Genomic DNA, 15,886 nt, shown 5'->3' on the forward strand with positions numbered 1-15,886 from the left:
GTTAAACTGGTTAGTGACAATCTTGTTAAAACCAATGGTTGCATGGCTACTAAAATCGTATTGGCAATCAGTCATTTGAATATTAGTATAAGAAATTGTTGATTGTCGATGTAGAAATATTGAGGATGTTATTTGAAAAAGGAAAATGAAAATATCACCTGACCATATACGTGCATGTTTCTTGCACTTTGATCTTGGTAATATTTTGTGTGTTTATTTTATCACTGAAATATTAACAATATTATTAACATCACTGATGAATATGTATACTATTTCATTATGACTGAATGTGCTGAAGTAAGCTAAATGGTAGTGCCTTTAAACAGAATGTTAATTTGACTAGTATGCATGTTGGGTTCCTTGAAAAGACTGCACCTATCTTGATTGCATTAAATTTATTTGAGGATGCTGGTCACAATATATTATAAAATACATTTCACTTCAGTAGTCTTAGTTTAAATCTCTGTGGATTGAGTTTCTGTTTTTTATTTTATTTAATTTTTTGTTTTTTCTAGTTTGCAAAGCAAGCAATCTGAAAAAAAAATCATATAAAGATATTTAATGGTCAAAGGGAAAATACAAAGCCTTAAGTGACAGATTCATTGAGACTGCTGCTTTCTATAAGTGCTCATACGGATTACAGTTATGTGCCATTCCCCTCCTCCAAAACAAATATGTGAAAGGGAGTAAAATATGGATGCCTTATAGTGCTGTTAAGGATAATGAAATAAGTCTACTTTTTACTGTAAGAAATTTTGAAAAGTGTTATTATTAAGTACTTTCCAGAATAGAAACCTGAATACTGACCTACCGTTCACTCAGCCCATTGTATATTTAGCATTTGACACATACCGTTATATTCTCTAGATACCTTCTTTCTTCCAAAATGGGGGGGGACTATTAACAAAATGTTTCGTATTCTCCCAAACACAGTCTGTCCGGTTTGTCTACTCTCATTATATACAGGATAATGACATCGCAGATCTCTTAAATACTGGTAAATACTGTACCACCCTAATGCATATGCTGCATGAAGGTATTTTAATATTACTTACTGATGAGATGTGTATTTTGGAGAGATAAAATGTTTGTTCCCCCAGTGGATTCTGTTTCAATTTGAAGTAGCAGTTGGTTTTGATTTTCTGTGAAAAAGAATACTAATGAAACTTTGTCTGTACAATTTATAAAATACACAGTAAGAGATATGGCCAATGTAATTAGTTCATGGCACCGATAACTGGATAGATAAATCTAGATCTCATTAAGAAAGGCTTCGTTTTTGCAGAAATCCACTCAATCACTCAACACCCGTATGGTGGAACCAGTCTTTTATTGTTTTTGGGATAAGCAGTGATTACATTTTTGCTTACATATGTCCTCTCTAGTGTGGTGCTTCCTGTGCTGTCAGCTCTTTGTTTGAGCCCTAATCTGCCAGGGATGACAAATGACTGATGAGGGAACTGAAACACTAAGGCCAAATTGAAAAATTAAGAGTGGAAGATTTCTGTGCAGCGAAAGAAACCACGTTGAATATTAACATTCAAATAGGCTGACATTTGACAGCAGCAGACGGTTAAAATTAATATTGGGATTTTAAAAATTATTATTGCCTTTCCCTGTGAGTTTGCAGAGCTGAAGGAAATCTATGAAATTTATGCATTTGGCACGCACAATGGAAAAGCTAACTAGCCTATATTTAAAATGTCATCTCCTCGACAGGTTTCTACTTTGAGACAAGAGAATTAAAAAAAATAAAATGAAACAGAATATTTTTAGTTAAAGACCAAACGATTATATATATATATATATATATATATATATATATATATATATATATATATATATATCCATATGTGTGTGTGTGTGTGATCCACAGTAGTATTTATTTTATTTTATACATTTTCTTGGCATTGGTATCGAAAGACACAGCTTACTGTATTTGTTTAGATTCTATTTAATTTCTTCACAGATTGGAATTAAATACCCTTTAAATGTTTTCCCAAAACATAAACTCAAATTACGTATTATAATAAACTCTAACAGATTTTTTTTTAATAGAAAAAATGTGAATCATTGTATGACTATCAGCTTCATATAGATTAATATATCAGTCTGTCTAAAACAGTTTAATTTATATCTAAGTACATAACATGTGCGTTTATTCATAACCTGACATTCTATATTTTGTAGATCCTCCTTTGACTTTTTAAATCCTAATACACATCTGTAGCAATATAAGAGGTCCATGCACTACCCAGGATTTATTCTGACCACTCCTCCACGCAGAACATCTTCTGGTGGTGTGGCTTATGCTTATAAACTGCTTTCTCTTGGATTTACAACAAATCATCTGTCTGTAGATTGTGTGTGGCCAATGAATAACGTTCATTTTATGCTCCCTTAACCAGTGGTCGAAGACTTCACTATAGGCTTCAGATCCTAATCTTTACGGAATGTCTATTTGGGACCAGGCTTTAGCTTTTGTAACCGAGTTCACCAGATTATTGGCAGAGACATCCTGTTATGCTTTAGAATCCATCAACCCCAACCTGCAACTATGGATGAGTTTATTGGCATCTGTCCAGTGAACTCTTTCCACATTCTTTGATTCAGGCAACTTGGATTGACTTTTGTGGGTTTTTGGTATTTGTTTTTACTTCAGATGTATCTATAACATTTACATTTGATTCAGGGTGGGAGATTGATGAGCAGTCCACCTCTTTGATTTTTTACTCTTTAGGTGTCCTGTTATTGAATTGTCTGTGTGCTTCAGATTGTACTACATTCAATGAACCTAAAATGACTGGGTATGGTTTTGTCAGTAGTATCTCTTGTTACTTGGTGGCATTTTAGTTTCCTTCAGTCTTGCAAAGGTTTCTAGTCCCTGAAGAATTAAAGCAGGTTGACACCATGATGGAGCTGCCACCATAGCTGACAATAGGTACAATTAACTTTTTATTTTAGGCTTTTTGTCTGTATAAACTTTGCTCCCTGCTTTGGAAACAATTCAATTTTTGTCCCATCAGACCACTGTGAGCTGTCAAATAATGATCATGTTTGTTTCTCTACATGTTGGCTTTCTCTGCTCTTTGTTCTGGGTATTATTTATTTGTTTGCATTAACAGCCTTACTCTGACTTCTCAAAAATTGAACTTGTTCTTTTAGGAATATGTAATAGTACTCCCTACTTTGTATATTGACTTTACATGTTCATTGTTTGATTTTCTGTCATACTCTATTTCCCTGGCCATATGCAATTTAACATCTATGATAGTCACATCATTATTTATATGACAGTTATTTGGATGGTTAGATATTAATATCAATAGAGATCTAAGGTCTTTGCTTGGAGGAATTAAAGCATTTATCTGTTTGCCAAGCTGCTGTAGGAATTTAGTAAAACAGAAACCAAAGGATGTTGAGTGGACACCACTGGAATGAGAAAAGTTTAACTCATATTTAAGCTCTTTGCAAATCAAAGATTGTGCAGTTGTGCAAGAAAGATAAATGAGGAGAAAATCCAAAAGGACAATGGCAATTTTGTTGGAAGAACATATATATTTTATGGAATTGTGAAGTAACAAATGAAAAGATTATGGTAACGTCAGTGGGGAAATATCAAGATATGAAAATATTTTGTAATGTTAAACCAGTAAAAATAGAAACTGTACACATTATACAGACTGCTCCAATGCTGTGTGTTGTTCTGGAGTGGTAAGAAAGTGCATATATCACTTACCTTGAAAATATAGCAATAACTCCCCTCTAGAAGACTAATATATTCAGAATATTTTCCATTAAAAGTCACTTTCAAACCTTAATGAATAAATAGCAGGATAATGCTATATATTACAAAAAAAAATGATTATTGTAGAATATATGAATTTGAAATAATTACCTTTTTTAATTATATATATTATTTTCCCATTATTAGAACATTTGATTTTAAGATCTCTTGACCCTTTAACATTTTTAGTGTTCAAATCAGTGAGTACAAATCTTCAATCCTGTAGTAATCCCACAGATAAAACAATCATCCTTTATTATATTGGGAGACAAAGATTTAAAAAATCGGGCAACTGGAAAATGATGTCTGTCACAGTATGCAGATATGAGACGTACTGAAAGAATGATATACAAATTACCTCTAACTAAATAAACATGCTAATACTGTTAACTGGTGCTTGAGCACTGTAGGTTAGCAGAAAAAATGAAAATGACAATAATTGCTAAGGTAAAATATCCATTTAAAAGGATACATGTATATATACATGTACAGCTCCTAAATCATGACATCATGTGTTTGGATGGTGTGTATAAATCACTGGCATAGTCTAATTAACCGTGCACATTGATTACCAATTTAGGTGGGAATCTGAAGGCATTTAGAATGGATAAAGAGGAGGTGGCATACATTGATGAGTTTAGCCACTTGGGTGAAACTATTGAGTACAGGTTTCTTATATTTCTGAGAGCTGCAGAGTTTCTTGTTCTTGTGGAACAAGATGTTAGACCTAGAAGCCACAGTGCTGGCGTGTGACTATGATGTTGTAGGAGTGACAGAAATATGGCTTGCAGAAAATTATGGGGATGAATACAAGTTGAAAGGATACACACAGTTTAGGAGAGACAGGCAAAATGGAAGAGGTGGTGGAGTAGAATTATATTTCAGAAATGACATTGAGGCAGAAGAACTCAAATTAGATCCTAGTAATGAAACAGAATTTTTGCGGTTTTAACCAACTCAGATATTCAGAAAGATGTTGCATTGTACAATATAATCAGGACTTCATGTAGCAAGGATGTGACTGTTATAATGGGGGATTTAAATTTCCCAAACATAAACTGGGAAAACCCAGTTGGGACTACAGAAGCAGAAATAGAAATGGTTGAGATGGTAAATGAACCAACCAGAGAGAGCGCATGTATTGACTTGATATTTTCAAATGACCAAGATAGAGTCTAAGGGACACTAGTTAGAGAACCAATGGTAAACTGTGATCATAATATGGTTAGCTTTGTGGCATACTTTAAAAAAAAAAGGACCAAGTCTAAAACAATGGTCTACAATTTTAGAAAAGCAAACCTTGACGATATGAGGTGGCACTTAGAAGAGTTAGACTGGAGCACACTGGATACAGATTCAGTTGAAAATGGATGGTTATATTTTAAGAATATACTACTTGAGGCTCAGGAGGAATTTGTAATGATATACTTACATTTTCAAAAAGCTTTTGATAAGGTTCCACACCAAAGACTGATCCTCAAATTGGAAGCTGCAGGCATTCAGGGTGATGTAAGTAGATGGATTATGAACTGGTTGATGTATAGGAAACAGAGGGTGTCGATTAGAGGAGTTGCTTCTAACTGGAGTGAGGTTGTTAATGGAGTTCCACAGGGATCAGTACTAGGGCCTTTGCTTTTTCTAATCTATATTAATGATCTGGACTCTGGGATAGTTAGCAAACTTGTCACATTTGCAGATGATACTAAAATAGGTGGATCAGCAGATACAATCTCGGCAGCACAGGTTATTCAAAGAGACTTAATATAATAAGACTTACTATTCAATTATGGGCTGACACCTGGCAGCTGAAATTCAATGTGGACAAGTGCAAGGTATTACATGCAGGTAACAGAAATGTCCACTATAATTACACTATGGGAGGAGTAGAACTAGATGAAGTAACACATGAGAAAGACCTAGGAGGCTACGTGGACTCCTCACTTTCTCCATCCAAGCAATGTGGGGAAGCAATAAAAAAGGCAAACAGAATGTTAGGGTATATTGTCAAAAGTGTAGAATTGAGAACAAGGGAAGTAAACTTTCTTATGTTCATTAAACAGAAGGTCCTGCCAGTTGTTTTAGGCATTCACAGGTTCAGGTGTGTGTGTGTTATTGTATTACTTAAATGTCTTCAGTCAAACTGTCAACATTTTGGCTCTCACTCTTAAAACGTGACCTTTTTTTAAATATATTACATGATCCCTTAAGAAATGGTCAAAATTAGGCCAACTCACATGGTATGGCAGAGTACTGAGTAGGTCAGTTGGATAAATATGAAAGGAATCAGTCTATTGTGTGCTGATGCAGTGGGTTAAATGTTGCCAGTACCTCTGGGTCAAATTTTCATTTTAGTGGGAACACAATTGTGTTGTTAAAGCACTGTTGAGTCCTCCAAAGTGATAAAAAATGCTGCAACTCATATCATTACATGTAGCATTGTATGTATTTTAAAGTATGTTACTCAGCCCTGTTTTGTAGTAGTATAAGTGGCATTTGCATTATTTTGTGTATATTTTCCTTGACTATAATTTAAATTAGTGTTACTATACTGATCACAGAGTAGATGATTCATTACAAACAGATTCTTAATAGGAAAAAGAAATACATAAATTCTACTTTTTAAACTGAACTTCTATAAACTACACATATTTCTAAATTTAGAACATTCTTTAAGTACTTTTTCAATTCGACACCGACTCGTTTTAGTAGACCCTGTTTGTTGATTTATTTTTGCTTCACTATCAACCTGTCACTGTACTTCCCTTAGGCAGCTACACATTTATTAAGCTTGCTCAGTCACATTTACAATTGAATTCAGCCAAGGGATGGTTTAATGCACTTAAATGTGAGATACAAAAGTTGACCCTAAATGAAGCAACAGATTTCAGAATTGGAAGAATTAGAAATTAGTCTTTAAAACAATCCTGTTGTTTCAGATAACAGCATTTGGCATGTTGCACACCACATAGACTGCCTATATAAAGTCTACACCCCCTTTAACTTATTTCACATTTTGCTGTCAGTGCCTCAGAGTTTCATGCATTTCAATTAGTTGTTTTTTTTCCTACTTATCTGCACAACATACTCCCCGCTATTAAGGGGAAACATGTTTTTATTGTGAAAAAATACAAAACCAAAATATCATAAATGGATTATTCTCCACATCCCTGAGTTAATATGTGGTTGGCAGCTATTACAGCTGTGAGTCTGTTGGGATAGGTCTGTATCAATTTAGCACACCTAGATTTGCCAATATTTGACCATTCTTCTTTACAAAACTTTTTAAGCTCTGTCATATTCCTTGGGGAGTGTTGATGGACAGCAGTCTTCAAGTTATGCCACAAAATTTAGATTGGATTTAGGTCAGGGCTCTGACTGGGCCACTCAAGGACATTTATCGTTTTGTTCCTTAGCCAGTCCAGTGTAGTTTTGGCTGTTTTCTAAACATTTCTATTACATTTTTTTTCACTTGGAAGTTGTAGGGTAGTTGTGTTAATAAATTGAAAAAAAGGATTTTACATTCTTAATTCCAGGGAACAAAAGGTGAAATAATCTCCCCATTGATAACTACACATTGTTCTGAACAATACTTTTAAAAGCATTACCAGCATTTAATTGACTGGAAATGTGTGATTTGTGCAATCATGATACTATATGAGATAAAACACATTTGGAGTTTTGAAATCCAGGCCTACCCATACTCTAGAATCTATTCACATTTTTAGATGTATACAAGTTGTACTTTCATTATTTCAAGTGCTCAAATCATAGGCACATACAGTGAACTGGGGCAAATCAAAATCAAATGTGTACAGTCCTTTCCCAGGTTCACTTTGGAGTAGTGGCATGCAGAATGCCAATATCATTGCTGTATCTCTAACGCATATTGTCTTTCTTTCTGAATAATAATGCAAAAGGCAATATTGTAGCAATTATCTCTAACTGTGCTTTCATGCCTTCAGTTTCTCTGCTTCAATGTCAATGGAGTCAGTGGAGGACTGGAGGACTCACTAGTCAATTAAACCTCCTGAAGGATGGTAACAATGTTCCCAAAATAATCCCTCCTAGTTTGTCTTCATTACTGACTTAACGAGGTACTGGACTCTGCGAGAAGGAGTAAGAGAGAGAACAATAATAGGAAATATATATTGCCTAGCTCACATTTCATTTTGTTATTATTCTATTTCCTTTGCCTTTCAACATCCTATTTTTTGTGTTAAATCAGGCGGCCTGCATCTGGCCTACTTCCCCTTCTAATTCATTTCTCACTTGTCCACCTTGAGTGGGCATTGGGTTTATGGCACAGAATGACTGTTGTACATCACCTAACTAGTTTGGACCTCTCAGTGTTGGATGCGGTGAGACCAATTTTATGTTTGTAAACACTGCCTTTACCACAGTTTTAACTTGGTCCTGAAACTCTTTAACAGTTTAAATAAATATAAATCACATTTCTGGTCAACAGTCCAGACTATGTGCCACCAACTACAAAAAACATTTTAAAATATATACCATTTTTATAGTGTCCACAAAAAAATAACTAGCACACCAGTAAAACGCAGTACAAATGGCTCGTTAAAAAAAATAAAAAATATTGCAGTACATATCTGAACAAAATTGCTTTAAAGTTTTAACTTTTTCATGTAGCCCTCTCCTTTTTTTTATTCCCATTCAGAATAAGGAAAATGACATGATGCAAATACAGATACAGATATGAATAATGGACCCTCTGCACACCCCTGCTTTCAAGATAAAGAAATGCATTCTCATGCTTTCCTTTGATTCAGTTCAGCATTTGAGGTTCATAGCAGAGGGATCTATGAAAAAGCAATCAGAGGAAATATGATTTTAGGGCTGATTAAAATCATAGCTCTATCAAATAACTCAGGGGTGTGAGGTGGGATATGGAGCATGAGAATCCCTATCAAGGCCTTTAGCATATCTTCATGTCGTTGCTCTGGGTATGTTACTGGGTATGTTAACATTTTTTGCCAGAGGTTTAAAAAAAAAAAAAAATGGGAGGGGTGGGGAATTATAATTGTGATATATCTCATGTAACCATCTGGAATCTGTAGAATTAGTTATAATCCTGGACTGGGATATATGGACTGACACGTACTTAAGTGTATGATAGTTAAAGGTTAAAGTTAACGGTTGCAGCTGTGTTAGAGAGGAGTGTACTATGCATTTGCACTTAGGATAAATGACTGATGTGCTTTTTTTGATCCTCTAAAGCTTGAATGCTGATGGAATTCTTCTCACATCTCATTAGAGACAGGTTTAAAGGGTGGGTCTTTCACTCTCCCTTAAGATGCAACTGATTATTTCTGAGTGGATCAATATTAATTAAAATGTAAACGAACCTGTTAATTGTACAATATGAATCATTGTGTCAATTTCCAATGAGCTCATTTGTCTCAGAAAAAAGAAAAAAAATGAGAGAGCAAACTGTGGTCTGAAGAAACTGTTGCAGTAAAAAAAAAAAAAAAGGATGTGGTGTTAAAGTACATTTAATTAATTGTGTAGTTGTGATATAAACCAACTGTCTTTCAAAGGTGTTCGTTGCATTTGTGATGACAGGAGGGTGTTTTTCCAATCACAGATTTGATAAAATTATCCCTAAACAGCCTCAAATGTGCCAGTAATACTGACCAATTAGCAATATTTTTTTCTGACAGTAAGTATACAACCTTAAGACATTATTTCAATACACATACAGTGCATACATTCATTGTTTAAAAATCAGTTGTGTAATTTATACCAAATGAATGCAAGCAACCAGAAATTTGATAGAAAATACAGGAGTGTCACAGGAAATCAATTGTCTTACCTAAATGCCATTGTAGAAAATAAATAACTACATATGTGGAGGCTGTCTATAAAAAGAATTGCCTGATCTCACAGTTTAACTGGAAAAAATAAGAATCAATCTGATTAAGATGCATTTTTTATGAACCACACAAAGACACACATTGATTCTTAAAATCAATCAATCAATCAATAAATACTTACCTTTTAGAACTGATAATTGTTGTCACCTATCAAACAATTAAGGACATTGAATTAAATTAAAACTATCAAACACATACTAATGAAACGATCAGTAACATTACCAAACTTTCTGTTTTTAAAATGGGAATGTGTACCACTTCTTCTTAAGCATCAATTGAAATATAGTAATCACACAGGAATACTTATCCTTTTATTCATGTTAATGCTTTTGCATTATTCAAATATGGGTGTCAGTTTACCTATTATGGGGAAAACAGTTTCAAGTGCCTTGCTTTGGTTATTGGTTATTGTTTTTTAAATGTCTGGGTGGTAAACTCATTTTCATGATTTTCATTTCCAACTTGGTCGTCGTTCTTACATGCTTGGCACATTTCCAGCTGAAATCAAGTGGGATCAGCCAAAAATGCTGTGTTAACAATGTAGTTCATATCAAAAGTAATGGTGAAATACAGTATCCTTAGCATAATATTCTGCCATTTTTTCTATCTGATCCTCAAGGGCAATACCCTGGCAGGTTTTATAAATTCTGGGAAAATACTTACAGTGGTCCAATTAAGTGAGTAATTACTTAATTTACCAAATTAATAAAGACTAGCGCTGAATTCAAACCAAAATACTCTTTGGCCCTCAAGGCCTTTAAAGAAAACCAATTTATAGAAAATAGAGATCTTCACACAAACATGCTTATTGAATTTTGGAAGTACAGTGATGCATGAATAGGGGGACTGCTTACTCAGCTCTCCCTCTGATGTGGAACATTTCCTTCTCTTTAGCATTAATCAAGTAATAGTAAGTATGTATTGAACCCAGGTTGTGGCCAAATCAAATTACACTTCCCGCCAATACGAAGTTATTCACTCCAACCACATTACCAACCTTTAGAAATTAATTGCATTGCACAGTGGCTACCTTCCTATTGACTGAACCCCAGGATCTAAAATTACATTATTTATAGCTATATATTTATACCTTTGGTGTTACAGTTACTAACCTTCCATGCAGAATCCTCTCAAAATGTCCATATCTTAAAATGTTTATTCCTTATGTATGTTATTTTGTTATGTTCTGGGTAAACCATTTTGATTGCTGAAAACGATTAGCTCACATTTTTCATGCAAGGGAACACTGAATTAAATAAAATATACAAACACATGTCGAAGGGTTTCTAATGCATAATACATTTGAAGAAAACATGACTCTTGGCTTTATTTTTTTATTTTTCTTCACCCTCTAAAATGGTGTACCTGCAAGAAGACAAGTACAAATAAGGAACAGAGCAGTTTACAATATTGTAATGCACGGGTGTTTGAGTATAGTCACTGTAAGCTGTAAGAAGCTTCAGCCATGGTCTCTTTTGTATTAAAGCTTAGAAAATGTTGGGCCACCTTCTTTGTATGTGAAGACCTTATTAAAACCAAATGAGCTTAATGCAACCCATATGCAAACCTATACCTTCTATCTTTTTATAGTATGTACCACCAGTGTGATTTGCCAAATAAATGAAATGGAGATGGGCCCTTTTGTATTTAGATAGATTTTGTACTTCACCGATTGTTTCCTCATCAAATCAGTCATGGTTTGCTCCATATTTGGCCCATTTCTTAAATGTTGTATTATGATTTTCAGTCTTCTCTCCTTGTCAAATTGATGATTGACCTGCTAACAGCAAAGCAACCACTACCAGCTGAAAATGTGTATTTAATGATTTATACACTCACCTAAAGGATTATTAGGAACACCATACTAATACTGTGTTTGACCCCCTTTCGCCTTCAGAACTGCCTTAATTCTACGTGGCATTGATTCAACAAGGTGCTGAAAGCATTCTTTAGAAATGTTGGCCCATATTGATAGGATAGCATCTTGCAGTTGATGGAGATTTGTGGGATGCACATCCAGGGCACGAAGCTCCCGTTCCACCACATCCCAAAGATGCTCTATTGGGTTGAGATCTGGTGACTGTGGGGGCCAGTTTAGTACAGTGAACTCATTGTCATGTTCAAGAAACCAATTTGAAATGATTGGACCTTTGTGACATGGTGCATTATCCTGCTGGAAGTAGTCATCAGAGGATGGGTACATGGTGGTCATAAAGGGATGGACATGGTCAGAAACAATGCTCAGGTAGGCTGTGGCATTTAAACGATGCCCAATTGGAACTAAGGGGCCTAAAGTGTGCCAAGAAAACATCCCCCACACCATTACACCACCACCACCAGCCTGCACAGTGGTAACAAGGCATGATGGATCCATGTTCTCATTCTGTTTACGCCAAATTCTGACTCTACCATCTGAATGTCGCAACAGAAATCGAGACTCATCAGACCAGGCAACATTTTTCCAGTCTTCAACTGTCCAATTTTGGTGAGCTTGTGCAAATTGTAGCCTCTTTTTCCTATTTGTAGTGGAGATGAGTGGTACCCGGTGGGGTCTTCTGCTGTTGTAGCCCATCCGCCTCAAGGTTGTACGTGTTGTGGCTTCACAAATGCTTTGCTGCATACCTCGGTTGTAACAAGTGGTTATTTCAGTCAAAGTTGCTCTTCTATCAGCTTGAATCAGTCGGCCCATTCTCCTCTGACCTCTAGCATCAACAAGGCATTTTCGCCCACAGGACTGCCGCATACTGGATGTTTTTCCCTTTTCACACCATTCTTTGTAAACCCTAGAAATGGTTGTGCGTGAAAATCCCAGTAACTGAGCAGATTGTGAAATACTCAGACCGGCCCGTCTGGCACCAACAACCATGCCACGCTCAAAATTGCTTAAATCACCTTTCTTTCCCATTCAGACATTCAGTTTGGAGTTCAGGAGATTGTCTTGACCAGGACCACACCCCTAAATGCATTGAAGCAACTGCCATGTGATTGGTTGGTTAGATAATTGCATTAATGAGAAATTGAACAGGTGTTCCTAATAATCCTTTAGGTGAGTGTATATTTCTTTCTTCAAGAGAGATGATTTACCGATGGCACAGTGTCTACTTCATAGCATTGGGAATATACTCAAGTATGTGTAGGAGAGCCTGGAAATGTGCCAGATTGAAGCCTCTGTCTGTCAGAATGGTTTTTGTATACCTCATGATGAGTTTATCAGCATAATGTATTTTAATCAGGTGTTAATTGTATTTTGGGATTCAGTAATATAATAATCCTTTTAAAAAAAAATTGTGTTATTGTTTCTTGTTTCAGATGCAATAATCGGACCCAATGCGCAGTGGTTGCTGGACCTGATGTCTTTCCAGATCCTTGTCCTGGGACATACAAGTACCTTGAAGTTCAGTATGAGTGTGTTCCTTACAGTAAGTATTTTTAACATACATATATAGATATATAGATAAGATATTCATATATGAAAAAGTTGTATATTCCAAATGGGGGAAAAAAACATAATAATGTAGAACTTTCTCAATCAAAGTATAACTCACTCTTTTTCATAATGAAGTATAGAACAATATCCTCATGCTAGTGCTGGTGCTGATGACTTCCCAAACAACTAAAATTATGACAAAGATAAAACGTGGTCATACAGCCTTGTTCATGATGTGATTTATTTGACTCCATTGAGAATTTTAGACAACCCTTTCACTTAATTTATCTGTAGTAATTCAAATGGTATGTTTTAAACCCTTATGGACTGTGAAGTTATACTGCAGGTTATAACACAAAAATGTATTCCATTATCTATTTCTGTGTAGCTGCAGACAAGTCTTAAGACCTCAAGTGTATGTATGGGTGACTGTGTGTGTATATGTATGTGCACTATGCTATGGTTAGTGTTATTTTATGTCTTTTATTAGACTATGGATGCATTTATGAACTCAAGCATCCGGGAAATCTCTCCAAAGTGCCTCAGAGCATGTTTTTTTGACTTTAGTTTTCAATTGATCTGAAACTTTGTAGTGTTTTAATCCGTGGTTTGTTGCTGTTATCAGACAAATGTACAGATCATTCCACACAAATAGATTGATTAAATGTCATGTTTTTAAAGATTCGTCACTAATCAATTTATTTATCAACTATATTTCAGGGGCACTTTCTATATGGAATGCATTAACAGGAGAATACAATTAGGAACCGTCTCATTGTGTAGCTAAGATTTAATTTTCATAACCACATCCACCACAGCAAGCCATTACATTCTGTAGTCATTTTGAAGTTGAACACTCTGAGAATCCAACTCTGAATTGGACACCAAACGACACCAAAGAACACCCCAAGAGTTTGCAATTGGCCAGAGTGCACTGACAGTGAGATCCACAGATGCAGCCTATATTATTATTATTATTATTAGTAGTAGTAGTAGTAGTAGTAGTAGTAGTAGTAGTAGTAGTAGTAGTATTTCTTTCTTAGCAGACGCCCTTACCAAGTTTTTTCAAGAACATTTTTAAAGCATTACAAAGTGCATTAAAATACAATCAGTACAAAATACAATAATCCTGCTGTATAACAGATATGTCTTGAGTAAACGCTGGAAGGTGATCAGGGACTGCACAGTGGGAAGGTGATTCCACCACTTAGGATGAAGGGTGGAAAAGGAGCAGACTCTAGGAAGGGGAGCGGAGAGGGTATACAGGGAGTCTTCTGGCACTGGAAGACTGGAGCTGTCTGGAGGGAGTGTAGGAAGTGATGAGAGTCTGTAGGTAGCTAGGCTCAGACTGCTTGAGGCAATGTCTTGCTTAAACTGGATTCTAGATGAGATAGGGAGTCGGTGGAGGGCATGTAGTGGTGTAGCATGTGTGAATCAGAACCGAGAGAACACCAGACAAGCAGTCGAGTTCTGGATGAGATGGAGCAGGCAGGTAGCAGATGCAGGCAGGACAGCCAGGAGGGAGTTGCAGTAATCCAGGCAGGAGAGAAGCAGAGGTGGGCTGGAGGAGGGAAAGCAAAGAAGATGAAAAGGTTAAGCTTGAGATGATGTGAGTGCATTCAATGAGGAGATGGCAGAGAGACAGGAAAAGATGCGAGTGGGGACGTGATGAGGGGGCCCAGAAAACGGGTGTAGTGAGAGAACAGGAGAGGGCCCAGGACAGATCCTTGGGGCACACCTATTAAGAGAGGTTGCGGTGTGTGGACAAACAGCCACGCCATATTACCTGGCAGGTGTAGCCAGTACAGAAGGAGGAGAACCAGGCATGAGCAGTGCCAGAAATTCTAAGGTTGTCAAGGGAGGAGAGGAGAATGGAGTGATGGACAGTGTAAAAGGCTGCAGAGAGACTGAGGAGGATTAGGATAGAAGAGAGGGAGGCAGCATGAGCAGAGTTATATCTCCACAGTGCAATATTTTGAGTATGCAGATGTCAAATTCTTGACTTCATCCAAAATAATAGGTAAAAGAAAATGACAGCACTAGTTTAATTGATTTCTTAAGTGTCAAGAATTGATGAAACCTTGTAGACTTGTAAGCCCTAGTAACTTATCATGATTTTAGGATTTTATATTTATAATTCTTGTCATATATATATATTGATATATATATATTTTTTTTTCTTGGTGTCAAGTCCCAGAATATGTAATGCCTCCAATTAAAATGCAGGAAACCACCTGCAACTGTGATATTAATGATTTAAAATTACACTGTCAAGAATCAAAAAATGGGCCGACTGAGCTAATTATTGGATGTCTGAAACAGGATCGAATTTGACTTCATAAAAACACTGAAAGTATGTAGTCAGTATGTGGTATGGAAACAATATAAGCTTTAAGAAATACTGCAACTTTATGACTCATATTTTTTGCATACTGTAAAAAATTCAAAGACTTTGAAAATGGCATACTGAATTTAAAAAAAGTTGCTTTTCCATATTTATGCTCACAGCAATTGAGACTCAGCTCATTCACCCACTCACCGGGATGTCTGTTCCCATTCAAACTTAGACAGCTATTGCCTTGTCATTGTGATAAACGAGAAGTTCTCAATATATACAGTACTGTGCAAAGGTTTTAGGCAGGTGTGAAAAACTGCTGTAAAGTAAGAATGCTTTCAAAAATAGACATGTTAATAGATTATAGTTATCAATTAACTAAATGCAAAGTGAGTGAACAGAAGAAAAATCTAAATCAAATCCATATTTGGTGTGACCACCCTTTG

General features: G+C 35.8%; 1 protein-coding gene across 7 annotated transcripts in view; it reads left to right on the plus strand.

Moving 5' to 3' along the window:
• adgrl3.1 (adhesion G protein-coupled receptor L3.1) overlaps positions 1-15,886 on the plus strand; it is a 299,214-nt gene that overhangs the window by 130,241 nt on the left and 153,087 nt on the right. For all 7 annotated transcript variants that reach the window (XM_066720389.1, XM_066720391.1, XM_066720392.1 and 4 more), the window contains exon 5: positions 12,988-13,097. In XM_066720389.1, coding sequence (XP_066576486.1) covers positions 12,988-13,097 — 110 coding nt within the window. The remainder of the gene's footprint in view (positions 1-12,987; positions 13,098-15,886) is intronic.

The sequence above is a fragment of the Amia ocellicauda genome, chromosome 13 (assembly GCF_036373705.1).
Source record: "Amia ocellicauda isolate fAmiCal2 chromosome 13, fAmiCal2.hap1, whole genome shotgun sequence".
In the NCBI taxonomy this organism is placed as follows: domain Eukaryota; kingdom Metazoa; phylum Chordata; class Actinopteri; order Amiiformes; family Amiidae; genus Amia; species Amia ocellicauda.